The 26,086-nt window shown below is 47.7% G+C and overlaps 1 protein-coding gene across 1 annotated transcript in view; it reads left to right on the top strand.

Moving 5' to 3' along the window:
- Window positions 1-1,560: 1,560 nt before the first annotated feature.
- The window catches only part of LOC137425975 (ileal sodium/bile acid cotransporter-like), a 77,606-nt gene continuing 53,080 nt past the window's right edge, over window positions 1,561-26,086 (top strand). Inside the window, exons 1-4 of the mRNA XM_068114698.2 lie at window positions 1,561-1,832; window positions 2,111-2,199; window positions 4,815-5,053; window positions 21,468-21,661. Of these exons, the coding sequence (XP_067970799.2) occupies window positions 1,561-1,832; window positions 2,111-2,199; window positions 4,815-5,053; window positions 21,468-21,661 (794 nt within the window). The remainder of the gene's footprint in view (window positions 1,833-2,110; window positions 2,200-4,814; window positions 5,054-21,467; window positions 21,662-26,086) is intronic.

The following is a 26,086-nucleotide window of genomic DNA, read 5'->3' as shown; positions in this document are numbered from 1 at the left end:
GCAGATCCTCCACTCAGCAGATCCTCCACTCAGCAGATCCTCCACTCAGCAGATCCTCCACTCAGCAGTTCCTCCACTCAGCAGATCCTCCACTCAGCAGTTCCTCCACTCAGCAGATCCTCCACTCAGCAGATCCTCCACTCAGCAGATCCTCCACTCAGCAGATCCTCCACTCAGCAGATCCTCCACTCAGCAGATCCTCCACTCAGCAGATCTTCCACTCAGCAGATCCTCCACTCAGCAGATGCTCCACTCAGCAGATCTTCCACTCAGCAGATCCTCCACTCAGCAGATCCTCCACTCAGCAGATCCTCCACTCAGCAGATCCTCCACTCAGCAGATCCTCCACTCAGCAGATCCTCCACTCAGCAGATCCTCCACTCAGCAGATCCTCCACTCAGCAGATCCTCCACTCAGCAGATCCTCCACTCAGCAGATCCTCCACACAGCAGATCCTCCACACAGCAGATCCTCCACTCAGCAGATCCTCCACTCAGCAGATCCTCCACTCAGCAGATCCTCCACACAGCAGATCCTCCACACAGCAGATCCTCCACTCAGCAGATCCTCCACTCAGCAGATCCTCCACTCAGCAGATCCTCCACACAGCAGATCCTCCACTCAGCAGATCCTCCACTCAGCAGATCCTCCACTCAGCAGATCCTCCACTCAGCAGATCCTCCACTCAGCAGATCCTCCACTCAGCAATTCCTCCACTCAGCAGATCCTCCACTCAGCAGATCCTCCACTCAGCAGATCCTCCACTCAGCAGATCCTCCACTCAGCAGATCCTCCACTCAGCAGATCCTCCACTCAGCAGATCCTCCACTCAGCAATTCCTCCACTCAGCAATTCCTCCACTCAGCAGATCCTCCACTCAGCAGATCCAAGCCTGGCTATGCCATTGTTAAACTGTCTTTTTTTCTTCTTCTTTACAAGACGAGAGGCGCATGGAAGAGCAAGGTAAAACTGACAGTGGAATTGTTATGTGTTGTTGTTGTTGTGGAACATTACCTCATGCCTTCATCGTGCTCACTATGCGGTGGTAATCGTTACTCCCATTTGACCGATGATGAAGATTTTTAAACCACCCTCACCGCTGATCTGTCCCTTCATGCTTCCAACCTCGGTGATGCTTGGCATCAATGGACACAGCTGTTCGAATTGTTTTTGGAAGCAAGCAACAGGAGAGAGAGAGAGTTCGGGGTCGGCACCGGCTGAGAGTAAGAAAGCCACCATCTTGTTGCATTGCACCAACGAAGCTGCGCGGATTGTACGCAATACCTTCAGGTTCAGCGAAGCCATCGACACCAAGAAACTCGACTCACCATGCGAGAAGTTCGAGAAATATTGCAATCCAATAACAAATTTAGTCTATGAAAGGTCGGAAATGGATGACATGGTTCGACATCATAGTTTGCGCCATGTTGGATGTATGCCTAAGGGAGCGTTTACTTCATAAAATAGATTTTAAACTCAGCAAAATGGTGGAAATATGCAGAGCAGCAGAGGTCAGTCGCACCCAGTTGAAGACCATGACAGAGACACCACTTGAGGTACATGAAATGCTCAATTCACGACAGCAAGGCACAGTGCTGTATCACACCCATATACCCCACAGTGAACACTGCTCCTCATCAGCCTGGGAAGGGCCACCAACCACCAGTGCATGTTCTCGATGCGGATCCCAAAAGAAACGGACGCATGAATGCCGAGATAACGAAAGGAAGTGCAACAACTGTGGCCACGTGGACCACTTCAAGAAAATGTGTCGCGCTCAACCTCGAGGACAATTGCATGCCATCGACAATCACAGAGATGACGAGTATGACGTAAGTCTTGATCAGTTGTTTATTGATGCCATTGATACTACACTGTCACAGACAAGAATTGCTTTGCGGACTTATTGATTGAAGGGCTGAAGGTGAAGGTCAACCTCATACTGATGTGCAAACATCTGTCATGCCCTTTGCCCTTTATCAGACATGCACTCAGACAGTTTACGGGGGACACCAGGTTGCACACTGGAGTAAAGCTATCCTTCGCTACCAAACAGAGATGGCACGTTTGAGTTCTGTATTGTTGATTCTTCTCCACCACCTATACTCAGGTTGACTGCTTGTGTTGCCCTCGACCTGATTCAGTTTGATGATAACGTGGATATTTGCTATACGCACCTGCAGCCAGAGCCGCTTACAGGTAATAGACCAAAAAAAATAAATGAAAACACCTGGGTAAATGAGGTTTAGTAATGGCTTCCACACAGGTGTGGCCCATGTGTTAATTAAGCAAATAGCATCCCAGTATGCTTAGGGTCTGACGAGTTTTTAAGGCTGAATCGTGTTCACATCCAGGATTAATAAACAAACTCCATATCACGTGTGCATGGACGTGCAATTCACAGATGTGAAATAAATAAATAGACGGGAAATTATTATTTTTTCGGGAAAAACACCGATATTTTGTCGTTATTATTTTACAAGCTATGTGCACGTACACCTTAAATAACTTTATTTGAAATCTTTAATTTAAAAAATGTCATTTTGTATGCTGTTAAAAAAATGTCAAAAAACGTTTTTGTTTTCTTTGATCAAATATGGTTGCCAGACCAGTGAGCGATGACATCATAAATTTATATTCTCTACTAGTACCCGACTGCAAAGCCGCAATGAGCCGGCAAAGCCAAAGCCTCTTGCCACTATTTTACCCATCACTATGGCATCAGTAGGTTAGGTAGTTGGTAGTAGGTAGGTGTAGTAGGTACCGTACCTAGTTCAAAATGACACCATTTGCATTCTGGATGAGATTAAAATTTATAAAATTTACTTCTTGATTAATTCGGTGAATTCCGTCTCAACTTCGGATATTTCCGGCCGTGAAAAACTATGCCCTAGGCCGAGAGATTTCTAAAAAATAATTCTTCGTCAATTTTAGAATATTTGACGCCGTTTTCAGCGTCCGAAATGTGGTAAAAAGCTTTTTTGAAATATTTTTTCAAATGGTCGAATCTCATTGGTTCCGGTGTTTGGTGACGATTTTCGTTGAAGATAACCAGGGCCCGTGTGGGCCCGGGGAACGAGGTTGGTCTTAAAGTATTTTAATTACAAATTAGAGGTGCATAAGATTGTGAATCAAATAAAGATGGGTGAAACAAACTCCTATTGAACTTTTTCACAATTTTTTTATGCATACTTCCGCATCCGGAAGATGGCGGCCTCCATTGAGTGATTTGGTTTTTGAAATATTTTTTCAAATGCTCAAATCTCATTGGTTCCGGTGTTTGGTGACGATTTTCGTTGAAGATAACCAGGGCCCGTGCTGGCCGAGGTTGGTCTTAAAGTATTTTAATTACAAATTAGAGGTGCATAAGATTGTGAATCAAAAAAAGACAGGTGAAACAAACTCCTCTTGAACTTTTTTCAATTTGCTATGCATACTTCCGCATCCGCAAGATGGCGGCCTCCATTGAGCGATTTGGTGCATCAAAGCTTCAAAATTCTCAAGGGATCCAGCAAAATCTGGCTTTTCAACATAATATGTATGCGTTCATTCACAACACCGGCTTCGCCGGCTATAATTGTTGCATAGATCATGCTCAATAAATTCCAATCTGATCAGCCAAAGCGTTGTCTTTGTCAAATTATGACGTCATAATTATGGAATCAATTACGTCATCATTGATCAACATCTATTCCCCATATGGAGTTCTTTACAATGAGCCACATTTCAATTTTTTCCATAGAGTGGTTTTGGAGATATAGACATGCAACGTTTTTTTGTTTTTTCCAAGATGGCACCTGAACCACATGACCTATGACGTCACGCTTATAAAAAATATTCTAAAGGAAGAGGCGCTCCTGTGGTGAAATTTCGTGTCCATCGGACCAAGAATTGCAGAGAATAGAAATTTATACTGATCAAATCAAGCGATGTACTTGTCGAATTATGACGTCATAACTAAGGTACTGATGACATCATCATTAATATATCTTATTCCCCAAGGGAAGTACTTGACAATGAGCCATGTTTCAATTTTTTCCATTGAGCAGTTTGGGAGATGTAGAGGTGTAACGTTTCTCCAAGATGGCGTCTGTACCACATGACCTATGACGTCATAATTTTTAATAGAAATATTCTACAGGCGGAGGCGCTCCTATGGTAAAATTTCGTGTCAATTGGACCAACGGTTGCCGGGAAAATGGATTTTTAAAATGCAGACACGTACGGCACACGGCACACGTACTTAACTGAATGCTTAACCCCGCTTTTCACTTCACGAGCGCAGGGTAATAAATAGTAATTGGCTATTTATGGGAACTATAAATAGCCCATATTAGCCCCGCTGCAGCACGTTAAGCACGAGACGCCTCGGTTGCTCTTCATCGCTTCAGTGTTTTATTTTATTTTTTTACCATTGAACTCCAGTGTGTCTGTCCATGAGGCAATACCTTCTTTTTTTTTACCAATTGAGCTTTTGTCATGAAATCTTCAACAAACCTTTATTATGAGAATATGGAAAAAAAACAATGAATAAAATATCCAATTTTTTTTTTTAACTGCTGTTTTGGTCATGTTTAGTTTGAGTAGTGAGCGGACATGAATGGGCTTTGCATTTTGAGATGCTTTGTAGTTTTAATTTGAGGGCATGACGTTTCTGTACCTTTTAAATAAATAAATTCCAAAATCGAAGTATGCTTGAATCCTTGTTACACGAACATCATAATAATAATGTATATGTCTTCCATATTTGTTTTCTATATGGCTTCCATATTTGAACATCATATACCATATTTGTTTTGATCTTTCTTTTGCAGTAGAGATGGACAACAATCTACATGACTGCTTGCGCAATGCTACTGGTTGTTCTGGAGTGACCACAAGTACCTGTAATGAGTCTTTCTTGAGTCTCAATGTTTCGGAGGAATGTACAGACACCGCTGCCATGAAAGCCTTATCGTTGGTGTTGAGAACTGTATTGAGTGTGCTGCTTGCCTTAATCATGCTCTCAATGGGGTGCAGTGTCAAGTGGATGCAGCTGCTCTACTACCTCAAGGTTAGTACTTACTCCTTCCACAACCAAGGGTTCATATTATACATAGCCCAATAAAAAGTTGGCTCATAAAATTTATTGTTAATTATGGTCTTATAACCATGTCTCATTACCCTGCGCTCATGAGGCGAAAAGCATGGTTAAGCGATTGGTTGCATGCGTGTGTACGTGTCTGCATTTTAAAATATCATTTTCTCAGCAAGCGTTTTTCCGATTGATACAAAATTTTGCACCATTGGAGCGCCTATGATAATTATGATGTCATAGGTCATGTTGGCGCCATCTTGGAAAAACGGAAAAACGTTGCACCTCTATATCTCTGAAACCGCTCCATGGAAAAAATTGAAAAGTGGCTCATAGTAAGGAACTCTGAATGGGGAATAAGTGTTGTTACCAATGACGTCATTGATGCCTTAAAATCTTCAACAAAAGAAGTATGTGGCTTAAGCGAACGGTCAGGTGGCAAGATTTAATGGCATTATATGGAAGGCCATTACTCTGGGTCTTAAGTCTCGTGGACTAGGACTGGACCGATGGACCTGGATGGTGCACCGGGCGTTAAACTCGATCAGGACTTTATTATGCACAGCTACTAAGTGCTTCAGCACTGGCTTCGACTGCTGGCGAATTACCTCGGAGCCCAAGCTGATCTCCCGGATGAGACAAAGCTCGCAGTGCTTAACTCTCGCGTATCCCATTCTGTTTATCAGTACATTTCTCAGTGCGTCACGAACAGTACTACTGAAGCGGAACTACGTCGAATCTACATCAAGACTCGAAGCGCAGTCTACACCCGGTACCTGCTCTCTTCACGACGACAGGACCCTTCGGAATCCATCGACCACTTCGTTCAGAATCCCCGCCATTTAGCGAAGGACTGTACAGGTGAATCTAGATCCCATGAACAGGTCTGTGACAATTTAATGAGAGATTCATTTGTTTCCGGGATACACTCACCGATGATACGTCAAAGATTGCTAGAAACTGCCGATCTAACTCTTCAGACTGCCCATAAGTTGGCGCTCGTTTACTACGAGGCGCAGACACAATCGGAGGCATACCATCGTCCGTATGTCACTGCGGGGCTAACCGGTGAGTGACCGGAGAGGTCTGTGGCAGCGGAGCGAGCGGATGCTGAACCTCCGCTGGAATCGGGGACAACGGACACTCTCGAGGCTTCGGGCCTGAGCGTGACAGCCGCTGCTGCCGTGACCCCATCTGCCGGGAGTACCGCAAAGTGCTATTTTTGTGGAAATCAAAATCATTTGAGAACAGTTTGCCCCGCGCACGAAGCGACGTGCCATTCGTGCTCATGGAAAGGTCATTTTTCAAAGGTATGCCGCTCGACACGGGGCCGGCGAACTCGCCCGACATTGTCCGTGCTTTTCGCATAGTCCGGGGCACAATCTGCATCTCACGCGACCTTGACTAGGATCCAATCGCAGCCTGCGAGGCGCCGTCGCGCGCCCTTGACTGGGATCTCCCCGTGCCGGCCTCGCACGGCACGCACGCCCTTGACGGGAACTCTTTAATCGCCCGCGGGGTGATCCGCGCCACGATCGACACTAGCTGGCGTCGGACCCGCGTGCGTGGCTCGATCGCCACCTCTGGATGTTTCGACAACTACAGGGCCACCCAGGTTAACCAACGCTGTTATTCCAGTCATGATTGAGGGACAGATGGTCAACGCCTTGATCAACACGGGCTCTACTGATACCTATATTGACGTGCGGCTCATGCAGAAGCATGGCTGGCCGATTCTCGGGACAACACGCAGGATTTTCATGACTTCCCAAGCTCTTTGGCTGCGTACCAAAGGCGAATGCCGGCTGAAGCTAGTGATCAATGGCCGAATGTTTCCGGATGTGCATTTAATGCTTTTATCAACGTTATGTGCAGAAGTGCTACTAGGTCACTTTTTTCTCCGTCGACATGGACGGTTAGAAATGGAATTTGGAAGAGACAATACTCTCTCTGTGTGTGCTCTGGCCGGGATGGAAATTGAACCCCTGATGCTGTTTCCAAATTTGACTCCTGACTGCACCCTGGTTGCCATTAAATTGCGACGATACTCCTGGGCTGACACACAATTTATAGCGGAGGAAACTAGCCGACTTCTAAAGGAGGGTATAATCGAACCTAGTCGATCGCCTTGGAGGGCTCAAGTTCTGGTAGTCCAGACAAAATCATCGCAAACGCATGGTAATCGACTACTTGCAGACGATTAATCGGTTTACGCAATTGGACGCCTACCCACTCCCGGGATTGGATTCCCTGGTTCGGCAGGTAGCACAGTACTCGATCTACAGCACATTAGATCTCCGAAGCACGTATCATCAGATCCCTATTGCGGAGGCTGATCGCATCTACACCGGGTTTGAATCCGGACAGAGGTTGTACCAGTTCACTCCATTACCTTTTGGGGTCACAAACGGGGTGTCATGCTTTCAAAGGGCCATATATGACATAATCGCTAAGGAACACTTAACCGATGTCTTTGTTTACCTGGACAATCAAACAGTTTGTGGGTACGATCAGGCCCATCATGATGCTAATTTGCAGCGTTTCGTCCAGGTTGCGCGCACGTATCTGCTAACCCTGAACGAGGCTAAATGTCGCTATTCCGCCCGAACGATAGATATCCTGGGGTACACCGTGACCCAAGGCACTATCACTCCAGACAAGGAGCGACTGCGACCTTTGCTCGACATGGCCCCACCACATGATCGCGCTTCGTTGAAGCGTGCCCTCGGACTGTTTGCACATTACTCGAAGTGGGTCCAAAATTTTTCTGAAAAGCTCCACCCACTTGTGGATTGCAAAGTGTTCCCCATGGGCCATGCTGCCAAGGCTGCTTTCCATGGCCTGAAGTCTGACATAGCTGGCGCTGCTGTGTCGTCTATCGATGACAGTCAACCCTTTGTTTTGGAAAGCGATGCGTCAGACCACGCGATAGCTGCCACGCTCTCTCAAGGGGGGCGACCTGTAGCCTTCTTTTCAAGGACTCTCTCCTCCGTGGAGAAACGTCATTCATCTGTCGAGAAGGAAGCGTACACCATCGTTGAGTCTATTAGGCGTTGGAGTCCCTATCTGCTTGGTAAATGTTTTGACGTTAGTACTGATCAGCAAAGCGTCGCTTTCATGTATGACACGCGCCATGCTCAGCGCATTAAGAACGAAAAGATCACTCGCTGGCGGATAGAGCAAGCTGATTTTTGCTACACTATTAAGTATCACTCAGGGCGGGATAATCTCGCCGCAGACGCATTACCACGCCCTTCGGTGTGTGCGAGTCTCACCTCCTTTGAGGATCTGCATGTTCTTCATGAAACGTTGTGCCATCCCGGAGTGACGCGTTTCGCTCATTATGTGCACAGTCACAATTTGCCCTACTCTGTTGAGGACATTCGGCAGCTGTGTCGCACTTGTTCCGTTTGTGCTGAACTCAAACCTCGTTTCTACAAACCACCAATGGGTACGCTAATTCAGGCTACTCGGCCGTGGGAGAGATTGGCAATGGACGTTAAAGGGCCTCTACCGGCTTCGTGTCTCCCTGCTAGACCAAGCCTACCGGCCTCGGATAGCTCTCGCTATCTCCTCACGATAGTTGACGAGTTCTCCAGATTCCCTTTTGCTTTCCCATGCAATGATATGTCCGCTGCGACGGTTATCTGGTGTCTGCAGATTTTGCTCTCCATGTTCGGGAATCCGGCTTAGGTACACACCGATCGAGGTGCTGTGTTTCTGTCCCAGGATGTGAGGACCTTTTTGCTCCCGCGCAATATAGCTTCAAGCTATACTACCCTGTACAGGCCACAGGTGGAAAGATTTAATGGCATTATATGGAAGGCCATTACTCTGGGCCTTAGGTCTCGCAGACTAGGACTGGACCGATGGACCTGGATGGTGCACCGGGCGTTAAACTCGATGAGGACTTTATTATTCACAGCTACTAATCAAACTCCTCACGATCGTCTGTTTCGTTACTCGCGCCGTTCTGGTGCTGTTTGACCTTTTCCAGGCTGGCTAGCTGAGCCCGGACCGGCTTTCCTCAAACGCGCTGTTCGTCAAAGTAAATATGACCCACTTGTCGACAAGGTTCACATTCTCCAAGCCAATCCCGAGCACGCTCGAGTGCTACTGCCAAATGGACGCGAGTCTACAGTCTCGGTGCATCATCTTGCTCCGTGCGGGGATATCGTTCAGCCGGAACTCAGCCTGGGGGACCAGTCAATGGGGCATTCACCGTCAACTCCGCTCCAGCACACGCCCGATCCGGTCGGCCCTGAGCCGCCATCGCCGTCTCCCGAGATAGGCGTTTATTCCGACGTGGGGGAATTTGGTCTCGCGGTTGAAGCTCCCGACGCTTACCAAACACGTGCCGGAAGAGAAATTCGCCGCCCCGATCGCTACGGCTGGGACTGACATGCATTGCTGCTCTATGTACCCTTTTGCTAACTGACATTTTCTATACTGTGAATCCGCTTGCTTTCACCCCTCGGGGTAGTGTAGTTTTAACGCCGGGGAGAATGTCATGAAATTCCGTCTTACGTCTGAATCCAGGTGTCATGCGTCTTTTGTCCACTACGCGGCCGTTATAAGAACTCGGTCATTCAGCGCTATGATCATACCTGAGACATTTACTGTATGCTATGCTGGTGCATAAATAGATGGTACGTACCGCCACTTTGTTACGGCTTGCTTGTGCTCATCTGTAAACTCATTACTAGTTCAGATGTATGCTGAATATTATTGATATGATGTTCGATGGTTCTCTTTACAGGTACTGTTAGGGATCGATTGAGATTAAACTCATGATCTGAGACAATGTTGTAACTCTGATTCTTACAACAATGACATCATAATTCGACAAGTACAACACTTAGTCCGATCAGAATTGAAATTTCATGCGTGTGATCTACTCAGCAATTATATTAGAGAATGTAAATGTATGATGTCATAGGTCACATGGTCTGGGAGCCATATTAGATCAAAGAAAAAAAACCCCTTAAAAACAGAAGAGTTGGCTCACACCAAGTTGACTGCATGCGGTAAGTATTCTATGAATACCATCTAGTTTTTATGTGCTAAAATTTAAATTAACTTAAATTAAATTACACTTACTGTTTTAAATCTAAAACAGAAAACACTCTGCCTTTTCGTTGGATCACTTGGGGAAGGGTTTTCCAAGCCCTTCACGAACCGGCTGACCAGGCCTGATGTTCAGCTGATGAAGGTGGCAGGAATTTATAATTTGGCCAGAGTGCCGGCGATAACTCGCCCATTCTTGGTGGAAGACACCTTGAGATCTCTAACATCCACTAATGTGTGCTAGCAGGTGGGACGCCCAGCTGAAAGTCCCTCGAAGTGATCCGATGACATACTTGGTGATGCAACACCATACCTGTGATGCATCAATTCGAAAGTATATACAGACTTGGCATTTAGTATGGAATATTTTTTTTGGGGGGGTGAACTTACTTTTCAAGATGTCTTAGAACCAAAAGTTCATTGGAATTATGTTGAAATTATTCTAGATTTTGTTAATGTGACCTTTAAAAGAAACAAAAAACACATTTGACATTTCGAAACAAATAAATTGATCCTTGAAAGTGATGTAAACTGATATCGAACTCAATTCATGGACAGTACTGTGTTAAACTTCTGTACGTTTTCCAGAAGTACCTCTTTATTTTGCACATTAGCCCAAATTTTTTTTAACAAAAACAAAAGTTAAATTACGACTGGGATTACGGACAGTAAAATTACAGTTCAGTACTACGTGTAACCCCCACGAGCATTCAGGAGAGCACGTACACATTGAGGCATGCTGTTCACGAGATTTGCCAAGGTTTGGACAGGAATCGCTTGCCATGCAGTGACAATAGCCTGCTGCAATTCACGCACAGAGGTCGGCTGCTGGTCCAAGTGGTCGATTTGACGCGTTAATTCTGCCCACAAGTTCTCTCTCGGATTCATATCCGGGGACATGGCAGGCCACTCCATATGCTCTACACCACGGTCAGCAAGAAAGTGTTGGATCATGCGAGCACGATGAGGCCATGCATTGTCATCTTGGAAGACAAAGTTTCCTCGAAAGGCTGCACGAGCAAATGGAAGCAATGTTTCTTCCAGAATGGCCCTGTACTTGAACTGGTTCAGGTTTCCATTCAGAACAACCAGGTCAGTTTTGCCCCCTGCATGAAAAGCAGCCCAAACGGTCACCCCACCACCTCCAGCTAGGACTATTGGCACTATACAATCTTTGTTGTAGGCTTCATGCACTTGTCTGCGCACTCAGACGCGGCCATCTTGACGATAGACCAGAAATCTAGACTCGTCACTGAAGATCACGTGATTCCAGTGTCCTGGCTGCCATTGACGGTGCTCTCTGGCCCACTGCAATCGGCACTGGCGGTGTTGTCTGGTCAGGCGTGGCTTTCTCATTGGATGCCTGGCACGATAGCCTGCTTGAACCAGTCGTTGGTTGACTAGCCTTCTGGATACAGGCACATTTGTCAGTTGCTGCCACTCAGCCCTAAGCCGATTAGCTGACTTGGTACGGCCATTGCGGACTAACCGGTGCAGCTGGCGATCATCCCTCCTTGTGGTCCTGTGGGGACGTCCTGGCCTCGGTATTGGAGTAGGGACACCCCTCTGAGCATTTCGTTTCAGGATCTTTGACACCTGACCTTGAGTGATGCCATACTGCTGAGCAATAGCACGCTGTTTCATGCCGTAATTTCGGAAAGCCACCACTCCATGACAAACAGCATTGTCGAGTTGACGGAACATCTCCAGAGGAAGCGGCAATAACTTTTGGAGACGTGCAGCAGTTGTTTTCCACTAATGCAGAACGCAACAACCCTTGTATACCCGACTGTGAAGCCAATCATCAAATGCACCTGTCCGTACATTTTGCCACGCCATCTGTGATATAATCCTGTTGTTGACTTCTTGCTGCGACAGACAATCAGTGACATGGTTCTTTAAACAAATAAATCACCAAAGTGTAAAAGAAACTCACCAGATTGATATACTGAGTTAAGAAAGTAAACCCAAGTCAAGAAAAAAAAATTATTCCATATTAAATGCCAAGTCTGTAGTTATAAGGCGAGAATCAAACCCAGGCTGGACAGTTCAAACGCAAGTGTGCTACCTCTGCACAATCCTACAGGACAGCTTATAATAAAATATGAAATTAACGTTTATCATTATAACCCTTCAAATGCCCCCAATCCATAAACCGAAGAGAAACCTTTTCAACCAAAAAACACAATTTACTCTAAAACATGATGAAATTTTTATTTTATTTTATGATAAGCTTATTTTTTATTTTATTATAAATATATTTCATGATATATTTTATTATATTATTTTATATTGGCATATTTTATTTTATTTTTTATTTCTATTATATGTATATATATATATATATATATATATATATATATATATATATATATATATATATATATATATATATATATATATATATATATATATATATGTGTATATATATATATATATATATATATATATATATATATATATATATACAGACTTGGCATTTAATATGGAATATTTTTTTTGTGGGGATGAACTTACTTTTCAGGATGTCTTAGAACCAAAAGTTCATTGGAATTATGTTGAAATTATTCTAGATTTTGTTAATGTGACCTTTAAAAGAAACAAAAACCACATTTGACATTTCGAAACAAATAAATTGATCCTTGAAAATGATGTAAACTGATATCGAACTCAATTCATGGACAGTACTGTGTTAAACTTCTGTACGTTTTCCAGAAGTATCTCTTTATTTTGCACATTAGCCAAAATTTTTTTTAACAAAAACAAAAGTTAAATTACGACTGGGATTACGGACAGTGAAATTACAGTTCAGTACTACGTGTAACCCCCACGAGCATTCAGGAGAGCACGTTCATGTTGAGGCATGCTGTTCACAAGATTTGCCAAGGTTTGGACAGGAATCGCTTGCCAAGCAGTGACAATAGCCTGCTGCAATTCACGCACAGAGGTCGGCTGCTGGTCCAAGTGGTCTATTTGACGCGGTAATTCTGCCCACAAGTTCTCTATTGGATTCATATCTGGGGACATTGCAGGCCACTCCATATGCTCTACTCCACGGTCAGCAAGAAAGTGTTGGATCATGCGAGTACGATGAGGCCGTGCATTGTCATCTTGGAAGACAAAGTTTCCTTGAAAGGCTGCACGAGCAAATGGAAGCAATGTTTCTTCCAGAATGGCCCTGTACTTGAACTGGTTCAGGTTTCCATTTAGAACAACCAGGTCAGTTTTGCCCCCTGCATGAAAAGCAGCCCAAACGGTCACCCCACCACCTCCAGCTTGAACTCTTGGCACTATACAGTCTTTGTTGTAGGCTTCATGCACTTGTCTGCACACTTGGGCGTGGCCATCTTGACGATAGACCAGAAATATAGACTCGTCACTGAAGGTCATGTGATTCCAGTGTCCTGGCTGCCATTGACGGTGCTCTCTGGCCCACTGCAATCGGCACTGGCGGTGTTGTCTGGTCAGGCGTGGCTTTCTCAGGGGACGCCTGGCACAATAGCCTGCTTGAACCAGTCGTTGGTTGACTAGCCTTCTGGATACAGGCGCATTTGTCAGTTGCTGCCACTCAGCCCTAAGCCGATTCGCTGACTTGGTATGGCCATTGTGGACTAACCGATGCAGCTGGCAATCATCCCTCCTTGTGGTTCTGCGGGGACGTCCTGGCCTCGGTATTGGAGTAGGGACACCCCTCTGAGCATTTCGTTTCAGGATCTTTGACACCTGACCTTGAGTGATGCCATACTGCCGAGCAATAGCACGCTGTTTCATGCCGTAATTTCGTAAAGCCACCACTAAATGACAAACAGCATTGTCGAGTTGACGGACCATCTCCAGAGGAAGCGGCAATAACTTTTGGAGACGTGCAGCAGTTGTTTTCCACTAATACAGAACGCAACAACCCTTGTATACCCGACTGTGAAGCCAATCATCAAATGCACCTGTCCGTACATTTTGCCACGCCACCTGTGATATAATCCTGTTGTTGACTTCTTGCTGCGACAGACAATCAGTGACATGGTTCTTTTAACAAATAAATCACCAAAGTGTAAAAGAAACTCACCAGATTGATATACTGAGTTAAGAAAGTAAACCCAAGTCAAGAAAAAAAAAAAAATTCCATATTAAATGCCAAGTCTGTATATATGGTATATATATATACCATATATACAGATGGCGCTATATATATATGTGTGTGTGTGTTATTTATTTGTTTTTTGAAATTTCTAGTTGCAAGTTACTGAACATTTGCTTCTCGAAACATCTGATAGATTTCTCCAAAAAGATTAGGGAATTGTACCAAATTCACTTCCAACTATTGTTTTGAGCTCTCGACTCTGTTATATGTTGTTATGTGCCTCGGGAAGGGTGGGAGCATCCTGAGTTGTACACATGTTCATAAGGGCAAAATGCCATGTCATATTGCTGTTGTGTGTGGCTATGTATATGAGGTCAGCCATTGATCAGATAGAACGCTCTCTGGTGCCCTGTGATCCTTGATCCTACCCATAAACCCCTTCCTTTTTATGATTATCATTCCCCTCATTACCCCAAGTGCAATGAATCCACGTCATTCCACCCTCTCCATAACCCTAAAATTGGTGTTATCCTCGGATATCCTTTAACTTTGATATTTTCATCACAAATCAACCCTCTTACTTGCAGTTTACTGCTTTCTCCCTCGTTCTCTCTCATCTTCCTGTTCATTCATTCCCCTGCTTGGTGCATCCCACTTTTTGTGGACAGTTAACAATCAAAAGATATTTGCATCCTTGAACTGAAAAAATTGCATTGAAAGTATTTTTTTCCAAGTCTAATATATTTTGTGAATCTGAAAAAGACGTCAAAATCACATTCTGTTGATGTGCCTGCAGGGGGTGATGTATCTCTAAGTTTGCCCTGATTTGATTGGCGATTTCAAACTTTATGTCCCATCAGTTATTAAGTTGTCGATATTAAAGATCTTACTGTATCTCAAAAAGAGTACGATTCCCTTTGATAAATGTCTTCCTTAGTAGTTAAATTAAGTTACAGTAAGGAGATGTGTATGTTGAGTTAGATTATCTTAAAACAGTAAGCATTAGGTTTGTACATTGAAGATAAGCACCTTGACACATAAAGTTAATCCGGTGTGAATATGACACTTGCATAATGGGCCAAATGGCCTTCTTCTGTGGAGCAGTTTCCTTGTGAAATATTTTCTTGTATTAAATGTTCACTTTATTTTCATTAATACTAGCAAATACCACCCGTCGCTTTTCTGATGGGAATATTAAGAGAGGGAGAGGGAGAGAGAGGGGGAATTTAAATTTATATTGTCTATTCCAATTGTCAATCTAAATTGAAACAAACGGAATTTCAGTGAATCTAGTTTAACCATGCGAGGGTAGGAAAGTTTCTGGCAAACTCGACTCTGATTCTGCAAATGAACCGGACAGCTCACGTCTTCTCAAAACTTGCTTTGCTGCTCTTCTCACCCTACCATTTCACCGAGGTCATCTTCCATCTGCTTGGAAATCAGCCACCATCACCAAATTACATAAAAAGGTGCCAAAGTGTATCCCTTTAACTATAGACCAGTTACCTTACTTCCGATCATCATCAAGGTCATGGAATCTATCATCGCAGTTTATATGAAATCCCTTCATTTCTCTTTGACCAATTTGGTTTCAGACCAGGTCCCTCCACCTTGGACATGCTGCTTCTACTCTCTCAACAATGGATGGAGGCCCTCAATGTCAAACATGAGATGAGGGCCGTCTCTCTGGACACATACTGTGCTTTTGATACAGTCTGGCATCCTGCCTTACTCTCCAAGCTCTTTGCCTATGGCTTTCAAAGCCAAATCCTCACATAGTTCACTGACTTCATCTACTCTCATAGCCAATGTGTGGCTCTCAACAGAATCCTTTCATCTCCTCTCCTTGTCAAGGCTGGAGTGTCCTCTGGAAAATCCCGTTTATCTATTAGCTGATGACTCCACCCTTGGCCGTTACATCCCTCATTCTTCAGATAGGCAAGCAGCAGCTTCTTCCCTCTCTTCAGACCGTGACAAAATCACAAGCTGGTCAAACACTTGGAATCTGTCTTTCAACTCTGACAAACCTCACACTCTCACTATCTCTCTCCAAAAGGACCATCTGGCAAACCCTCCCATCTTCTTTCTTAACAGTCCTCTTGAGCAAGTTCATCCACTCAAACCACTATTAGCCATGATCTTTCTTGAGTAAATCACATTTCGAATTTGGCCTCCAAAGCCATTTGCCGACTGGGCATCATCCTTCCATGGCAGACCTGAAATCCACCTACAAGGCCTTCATCTGCACCTTGATGGTGTACTGCTCTCCCCTTGGGGCTGGTGCCCCTGCCTCACATCTTGCTCAACTTGCTGCCATGGAAACCAAGCCCTTAAAGATCATTGGAATCTCCCGAGATTAAGCTGAGTCGATGGATCTTACACTTTCCCATCGCATAGAGGTCGGGGTCTCTGTCGTCTTCCGCCTCCTTTCTGCTCTTGCACCATCTGCGGTTTCCGTGCTTCACCCTCCCTTCCTAGGTTTCTGCAGGTCCATCTTCAACCCCTTTCTGGTAAAACTCCAAAAAACCAGGATCATTGCTCACCTCTACTCATTTTTGCCTCTTTTTTACAACCTGTGGGATCAACTCCACAATTATCTTCAATCTCATTCTTCTCTCCAGGTCTTCAAGACAGCTGTTCACCACCATCTCAGATCACCCCCCATCCAAAACCATAAGCTGTCCAGCCTTTATGGTGTCTAGCCTGGGTTTGAATCTCGGCCCAGGTATAGATATTAACTCTCATCCCAATGTTTCACAGGCAGGGTGATTCATCAATTTGTGTGCTGTGCTGTCCCTTGGATGGAAGTTAAATTGGGTTTCCCGTCTGCCGACATTAATTATAGGATGATAAAGATCCCACGGTATCCTTCGCGAAGATTAGGTGAGCTATCACCGCCAACCTGACCAAAATTCCATCCCTAGCCTCACTTTCCCCCTGTTGCAAGGAAATGAAGTGCTAAGGGTCAACTCCCCAACAACACCCCTTAGCTGGGCATGCGGATTAGTAACAGTAGTAGTTGTAGTCATATTGGTAGTAGTAATCTGGTCTTTCATTACTTCAATCTCCAATATGTAATAATAATTATTATTATCCCGTCCCCCATGTAGCGGGAGACGGGGTTTTGCAATCACTGCTGTGTGTGTCTCTCTCTCTGTCTGTGTGTCTGTCTGAGCCGAAACATTTTTTTACCATTTGAGCTTTGTGTCATCACATTTTCAACAAAGCTTTGTGATGAGAACATAAAAAGTAACCATTCCTTTCACGCCGTAAGGTGCATATGGCTGCCAAGGTAGTTTCATTGGCTAAAGACTAAAATCCTGGATGGGTCGCCACTCCACCGCAGGATACTCGGATGGCTTATGGATGGCAGGCTGAGTCCAGAAAGAATCCAGAATGAAGGCCTTTACCAGAAAGGGGTTGATGATGGACCTGCAGAAACCTAGGAAGGGAGGGTGAAGCACGGAAACAGCAGATGGTGCAAGAGCAGAAAGGAGGCGGAAGACGACAGAGACCCCGACCTCTATGCGATGGGAAAGTGTAAGATCCATCGACTCAGCTTAATCTCGGGAGATTCCAATGATCTTTAAGGGCTTGGTTTCCATGGCAACAAGTTGAGCAAGATGTGAGGCAGGGGCACCAGCCCCAAGGGGAGAGCAGGACTCCATCATGGTGCAGATGAAGGCCTTGTATGGCAGACTGAGTCAACCCACCTGGTGTTCTTTTAACAGCACGACAGGGGCTCAAACCCAAGACCCTAAGCTACCCACCTTAACCGTTAAGCCAACACCAGGATTATTATGAGAATATGGAGAAGACAAATTAATAATTTGGTCAAAAGTCAACGTCACCTAAAATCAGCAATTTTCATCCAATTGCCTTAGGTTTTAACAATTTGCATATTGGGTCACGGAAGCCGATTGCTTTTGAGATCAAAAGATCAAGGTCACCGAAAATCGTCAATCTTTTTGTATTTTTTTTTAGCTGTTTTTGTCACGTTTCGCATATGGAAGAAGAAGTCCGAATACAAAGCTGAGGACGGGCTTTGCATTTTCAGTTGCTTTCTATTTTTTTTTTTATTCACTGCTTCATTTTAAAACATTAATCTGTAGAAGTATGTGAAAATTTCATAACAACACAATATTCTATTTGTGGCAGCCTTTATTTAAAAATATGGCATCTGACTGATATTCTTCTGCAGAGGATGATGTGGTTGAGCTTGAAAGTGGTTGGAAGTCAATGAAAGATAGTCTGTTGGGAGCCGTTGGTGAGGTATGTGGATGGACAAAAGGACCACCGAGGTACTCGGAAACATGGTGGTGGGATGATGAAGTTTTTTTTTTGTTTTTTTTTTTGTATAGAGTCGAGGCTCGTGAAAGAGCTAACATTTATCAAACAAACAAATCAAGCAAACAAGTAAACAAAGCACATAAAAGTGGGAGCGGTCGACAAGATGGGGAGAGAAGGGGAGGAAGCACACAAACACAACATTTGAGGGCAGGGACATCGGGAGATGTGTGGGAGGCAGAGGGCCTGGGGGGAGGCAGGATAGGTATAAAATGCAAGGACACCAAGGACTTCCAGGAAAGAAGACAAAAGTCACCTCAAAAAAGTGGATTTGGGGTGATATTAGCAGGGGTAGAAAAGATCAAGGTTTTGGATTGGGGAAGATAAGAGATGGTGGTGAACAGCCGTTTTAAAGACCTGGAGGGAGGAGTGGGATTGAAGAGAGTGAGGGAGTTTGTTCCAGAGGCGGGAGAAAAGAGGAATGAAGGAGTGAAGGTGAACAGAGTCTTGATTTTGGCAGTTTAACCATAAGAGGGTTGCAGGCAGATCTTGTGCGCCCTGCAGGAATATTTGGGGGACAGAGCCCAGAGCCCAGAGCTGGGGGAGCAAGGCCGGAGAGGAGTCGGTAGAAGAGGGAAAGACCACCAACCTGCCTGCGGTGAGTAAGTGAAAGGCCCTCCGAGATAGCGTCATCGCGGGAGATTCCAATGATTCTGACCGCTTTGATTTCAACAGCGTGAAGAAGAGCTAGGTGTGAGGCAGGAGCACCAGCCCAGAGGGGAGAGCAGTGTTCCATTGAGCTGCGGATGAAAGCGGATGGAAGTTGGAAAGAGCATTGACGAGAAGAGGAAGAGGTCCAAGGAGTGGCACAAGGCGAAGGGTACGGGGGCAGAAAAGGCAGAGCATGAAAGTTATAAGGCAGCCAAGAAGGCTGCAAAGAAAGAGGTAGCAAAGGCACAGGAGGCATGTAGGAAAATGTTCGGAGAACGCTTGGATTCGGAAGAGGGTCAGAGAGCGGTATTCAGGATTGCAAAGCAGATAGCGAAAGAGAGGTGTGATGTGATGGGGGTGAGTTGCTTGAAGGATGAAGTGGGACAAATCGTTGTGGACCTAGATGGAATTAAAGGAAGATGGAAAAGATATATGGAAATGCTGTTGAATGCAGAGAATGAATGGGATGGCAACATAGAGAGTAACCCAGTTTTAGGACCGGCAGAGAAGATAACTGAGAAGGAAGTTGAGGAAGCGATAAAAGCAATGAAGAGTAGAAAAGCGGGAGGGCCGACAGGAGTTGTGGGAGATATGTTGAAGGGAGCAGGAAGTTGGAGTGTGAAGAGAATGACAGAGATCTGTAATCTGGTGGTGAAAGAAGGCCGCATTCCAGTGGATTGGGAACTGAATACCCTCGTCCCTCTATACAAGGGGAAAGGTGACCCTCTGGACTGTGGCTCGTATCGAGCGATAAAGTTATTGGAGCATGGAATGAGGGTATTGGAAAGGGTGTTGGAGAGGAGGATAAGGAAGAAAGTGAAGATCGACTAAATGCAGTTTGGATTTATCCCAGGAAGAGGAACGACAGACACGCTTTTTATTGTAAGGCAGTTGCAGGAGAAGTACATGGAGAAGAGGAAGAAGTTGTTTCTTGGGTTTGTTGATCGGGAGAAAGCATTAGATAGGGTTCCACGCGAAGTAGTGACGTGGGCATTGAGGAAGTTAGGAGTGGAGGAATGGTTGAGCAGAGTTGTGATGTCAATGTACGAGAGAGCGCGCACAGCTGTAAGGACAAAGGACGGGAACAGTGAGTGGTGAGTTTGAGGTGAAGGTGGGAATGCATCAGGGGTCACTACCAAGTCCACTACTATTTGTAGCTGTGATGGAGGTGCTGGCTCGGAACATAAAGGTGGGTTTGCCATGGGAGTTGTTGTATGCAGATGATCTGGTGTTGATTGCGGAAAGTATGGATGGACTGAAGGAGAAGATGAACAAGTGGAAGGAATGTATGGAGACAAAAGGTTTGAAGGTGAATATCGGAAAGACAAAGGTGATGGCAAGTGGTAAAGCATGTGGGGAGGTGGAAAGAACTGGGAAGTGGCCGTGTGCTGTGTGCAGGAAGGGTATTGGAGTGAACTCCATTCAATGTACAATGTGCGCTGAGTGGGGTCATCAAAAATGTAGTGGTCTGAGAGGGTCATTAACCAGTGTGACAGCTACATTCAAGTGTAAGGTGTGCACAGAGGGAGCTGTAGATGGAGGAAATTTTGAGTTGGATCTTGGAGACGGCGTGAAGCTGGAAGGTGTGAAAACATTTTGCTACCGAGGAGACATGCTGAATGGAGGAGGTGGATCAGACTCGGCAACGGTTGCTGGAGTGAGATGTGCATGGAAGAAGTTTCGGGAACTGAGTGGCGTGCTGACGAGGAGGGGAATGTCGTTGAAGCTGAAGGGAAAGGTGTATGCTGCATGTGTGAGAAGTGTTATGATTTATGGGAGCGAGACATGAGTAATGAACGGAGAACAGCAACGAAGGCTGGAAAGGGTGGAAATGCGAATGGTTTCGTGGATGTGTGGAGTATCGTTGAGAGAGAGGAAGACAAATGATGAATTGCGAAAGATGATGGGAATGGAGCCTGTGATGGATGCTGTGAAGAGAAACAGGTTGAGATGGTTTGGTCATGTGTTGAGGAAGGATGAAAGTGACTGGTTGAGAAGAGTGATGGAAATGAATGTAGAAGGAAGTAGAGGACGGGGAAGACCGAGAAAGACTTGGCTGAAGGTGGTGGAAGAAGAAATGCGGGCAAGGGGGTTAACATGGGGAGATACAGAAAATAGGGCAAAATGGAGAAGATTGCCATGGGGCATGCAAGGCTAACCCCCGCTCTAGCTGGGAAAATGGCCTTAAAATGCCTGTTGTTGTTGTTTGACTGATATTCCTCTCTATTTCCAATACTGCCTCCAAAACAGCATCCTTGGCAAGCGGGACTAGCCATTGGCTGCCTCTGCCAATTTGGAATAATGCCACTGGCTGCTTTCACACTTGCCCTGAGTCTTCGGATGTCAGCCATTGAGGCAATTACGGTGATTATTATGGGCTCAAGCCCTGGTGGAAACCTTTCCAATGTTCTCTGTTTCTGGCTTGATGGAGACATGGACCTGAGGTTGGTGGTAACGATCACGTTAACATCCTAGAGGCAATATTTGCTTTTTACAAAGCCATAAAAGCTTAAGAACAAGCTACTCAAAATTAGTTAAAGATGAAAAAAATGGAATTATACTGAAAAAATGGAATTATACTGAAACAAGACCGAAAGTCTAACAGCGGCGTAGCCGGGCTTGTAAAATATTATAAACCACAAACACATATGATTGGCTTTTTAAACAGTTGCTATGCTGTTTGTAACATTAATAAATAAAATTTATAACATTTGGAGGAATCCCGGCATCCATGAGGTAAGTTTTACTTACAGAACTGAGCGAAGATCTACTGTAATCTATGTACACCACAAGGGTTGAGGTGTGCTCATTTACCAAGCAGCAAGCTAGCGCTTGCCAAGCCAGCTGTTCATTAAGGGTTTTGAATGGAGTGCTTGCTCGAATGTTTAAACCACTTGGCGATCTCTCCACAAGAAACTTCGTAAATGAACACACACCCAATGTTCTTGAGACCCGACCATAGATCGACTGTAATCTACAGTGCATTCAGAAAGTATTCATACCCCTTCACTTTTTTCACATTTTGTTATGTTGCAGCCTCATGCTGAAATCGTTTAAATTCATTTTTGCCTTCATCAATCTACACTCAATACCCCATAATGACAAAGAGAAAACCGGATTTTAGAAAGTTTTGCAAATTTATTAAAAAGAAAAAACTGAAATATCACATTGACATACAGTCACGTGAAAAAGTAAGTACACCCCATGTAAAGTTTTGACTTTTTCAACATATTTCAACATACAGCTATTTGATCTTCATTTCAACAATATTGATAGATAAAGGTGATATTGTGGCGGGCACAAGGGACAATAATTCCGCGCACCAGTGGGTGGTGCGAGCGTCCAGGCGGGGAACGAAAGCGCATGCCCCGCCTTCGACCGATCGGCCACGCCCAGGGACAAGGCGTGGCCTCGGGACATATATGCGGGCTCTAAGATCGAGCCCGCCCAGTGCTGAAGTGCGAGCTCTGAATAAAGACTCTTTGTTTGTACCAACACGTTGTGGCCTACCTCTCTGGCAATCGAGTCGTGTGTGCGCAGCACCACACTGGTGACCCCGATTGGTTCAGCCGTTGCTGACCCCCAACGTGCCATGGCTACCAACGCCGTCGCCGTCAAGCTCCCGGAGTTTTGGGAAGCACAAGCCGACGTTTGGTTTGTGCAGGCCGAAGCTCAATTTCAGCTCCGAGGCATCACGGCGGACGAGACCCGGTACTACCACGTGGTCGCCGCCCTCGGGCCCGGCACTGCCACCCGAGTCGTGTCCATCCTTTGGCGCCCGCCGGGCGACAACAAGTACGAGGCGCTCAAACGTCTCCTCCTCACCACGTTCGGGCTCACGGAGACCGAACGGGCCGACCGCCTCCTGGACCTTCCCGCCCTCGGCGACACACGTCCATCCGTCCGGATGGATTTCATGCTGTCGCTGCTTGGAGACCAGCGCCTGGATTTCTTGTTCCGTGCACTTTTCCTCCGCCAGCTACCGATACAGGTGCGCCTCGTGCTGGCCGATTCCAACATCACGGAACCCCGCGCCCTGGCCGGAGAGGCCAACAAGTTTTTTGCGGCCTGCGACACGCAGTCGGTTTACGGTGCTGCCGTAGTGGATCCCGGGGCAGAGGCTACAGCGCCCCCGGCTTCCCTCGTGGCCGCTGCTGCGCCCCGCCCACTACCGCCGCCGCCACCACCCCGGCCGCCGCGGCCGCCACTGCCGCAAACCTGGTGCTACTACCACGCCAGGTTCGGCTGCAAGGCTAAAACGTGTCGCCCGCCGTGCTCTTTTGACAGGTCGGGAAACGACCGGGCCGGCGCTCATTAGCGGCCCTGAGCGTCGGCCATTCCGGCAGCCTCCTGTTCATCACGGACACCTTGTCCGGGCGCCGTTTTCTTTGCGACACAGGAGCGCAGGTTAGCGTCCTCCCTGCCTCCACGTCCGACAAGCAAGCCGCGGACCGGGGCCCCGCTTTGCTTGCCGCCAACGGTACACCCATCCGCACATTCGGGAAGCATTGCCTCTCACTGCGGTTCGGAGGGCAGCGCTTTCAATGGTCATTCGTGACCGCCAGCGTGCCAATGGCCCTGCTGGGCGCGGACTTCCTATGTGCGCATGGGCTGTTGGTCGACGTGAAGCGCAGACATCTCGTCCAGGCCGAAACCTTCAGCTCGCTCGCTTGTTCGCTGAGCGGCTCGTTGAGCGGCTTGCCAAGCGGCTTGCTGGAACGTTCCGTCCCGGCGAGTTTAGTTTGCACGCTTCTGGCAGCGGACGACTTTACCCGCCTCCTAGCCAGTTTCCCGGCCCTCACGCAGCCCACCTTCTCAGCGGTGGCCGTTAAACACGGGGTGGAGCACCATATACCCATGGTCGGGCCGCCGGTCTACGCCCGGGCACGCCGACTCAAACCCACGAAGCTCGCCGTGGCGAAAGCGGAGTTCGCCACGCTGGAGCGGCTGGGGATCGTACGGCGCTCCAACAGCGCTTGGGCTTCTCCTCTGCACATTGTGCCGAAGCCCGGCGGGGGATGGCGGCCGTGCGGGGACTACCGCCGGCTCAATGATGCCACCACCCCCGACCGCTACCCGGTCCCGCATATCCAGGACTTTTCCGCCCGGTTGGCAAACACGACCGTGTTTTCCAAGGTGGACCTCATCCGGGGCTACCACGAGGTCCCCGTACAACCGGGCGTTGTCCCGAAGACGGCCGTCATCACCCCTTTCGGCCTCTTCGAGTTCCTGCGAATGCCTTTCGGGTTGAAGAATGCGGCCAAGGCGTTCCAACGGCTTATGGACAGCGTCTTGCGCGACTTACCTTTCCTCTTTGTCTACCTGGACGACATCCTAGTCGCGAGCGCGTCCCGGGAGGAGCACCTGCTCCACCTCCGCACGCTTTTCGAATGCCTGGGCCAGCATGGCCTAATCATCAACCCCGCCAAGTGCCGTTTCGGCGTCGCCACCATCGACTTCTTGGGGCACCGCATCACCAGGCACGGGGCCGTCCCTTTACCGGCCAAGGTGGAGGCGGTCAGGGATTTCCCGCATCCCCGCACGATCAAGGGGCTCCAGGAGTTCCTGGGCATGGTAAATTTTTACCACCGCTTCGTGCCCCACGTCGCCCAGCTCCTCTGCCCCCTGCACGAGGCCCTCCGGGGCGAGCCGGGCAAAGGTGACATCGCATGGTCGGAGCCGATGGCTGCGGCGTTTGCGGGCGCAAAGCTGGCCCTGGCCAACGCCACCATGCTGGCGCACCCGGCGCCCGATGCGCCGATCGCCCTCACCACCGACGCGTCGGACTACGCGGTGGGCGCGGTGCACGAGCAGTGGGTGCGTGGTGCTTGGCAACCGCTGGCGTTTTTTAGCCGGCAGCTTCGCCCAGACAAACGCCGCTACTGCACCTTCGACCGGGAGCTGCTCGGGCTCCACCTGGCGGTCTGACACTTCCGCCATCTGCTGGAGGGCCGCCCGTTCACGGCTTTCGTCGACCACAAGCCCCTTGTGTTCGCGATGGCCAAGGTCGCTGAGCCATGGTCGGCACGGCAGCAGCGTCACCTCTCTGCCGTGTCCGAGTATACGACGGACATCCGTCACGTGGCGGGTAAAGACAACCCAGTGGCGGATTGCCTTTCCTGGTCCGTCGCGCACGCGGTCCACCTCGGGATCGACTATGCCCGTATGGCGGAGGACCAGACCGCCGACCCCAGCGTCCAGGCCTTGCGGACCGCCGTCGCGGGCCTCCGTGTCACCGAGGTGCCGTTCGACGCCGCGGGCGCGGCCCTCCTGTGCGACGTCTCCCTCGGCCGGCCTCGCCCCATCGTGCCCGCTGGTTGGCAGCGCCCAGTGTTCCACGCCATCCACGGCCTGTCCCACCTGGGCACGAAGGCCTCCAGAAGCTCGTCGCGGCGAAGTTCGTCTGGCATGGCCTCAGGAAGGACGTCCGCGACTGGGCCAGGACGTGCCTCGCGTGCCAGCGCGCAAAGGTCCACCGCCACACCCAGGCCCCGTTGGCCCCGTTTGCGGCGCCCGAGCGTCGGTTCGACCACGTGCACATCGACTTGGTGGGACCTCTGCCCCCCTCCCGGGGGTTCACCCACCTCCTCACCATGGTGGACCGCACCACAAGGTGGCCGGAGGCCGTTCCATTGGCGGCGACGTCTGCGGCTGATGTGGCGCAAGCCTTCATCGCCACTTGGGTTGCCCGGTTCGGTGCCCCCTCGGACATCTCATCCGACCGCGGCCCCCAGTTCACCTCGGAGCTCTGGGCCACGGTGGCGCAAGGGCTCGGCGTGAAACTACACCGCACCACGGCCTACCACCCCCAGGCCAATGGCCTGTGCGAGCGCTTTCATCGTTCGATGAAGGCCGCGCTCCGGGCCAGC

This window comes from Myxine glutinosa, chromosome 4 (assembly GCF_964187855.1).
Source record: "Myxine glutinosa chromosome 4, kmMyxGlut1.1, whole genome shotgun sequence".
Lineage (NCBI taxonomy): Eukaryota > Metazoa > Chordata > Myxini > Myxiniformes > Myxinidae > Myxine > Myxine glutinosa.
This window is presented reverse-complemented; position numbering and strand designations above follow the sequence as displayed.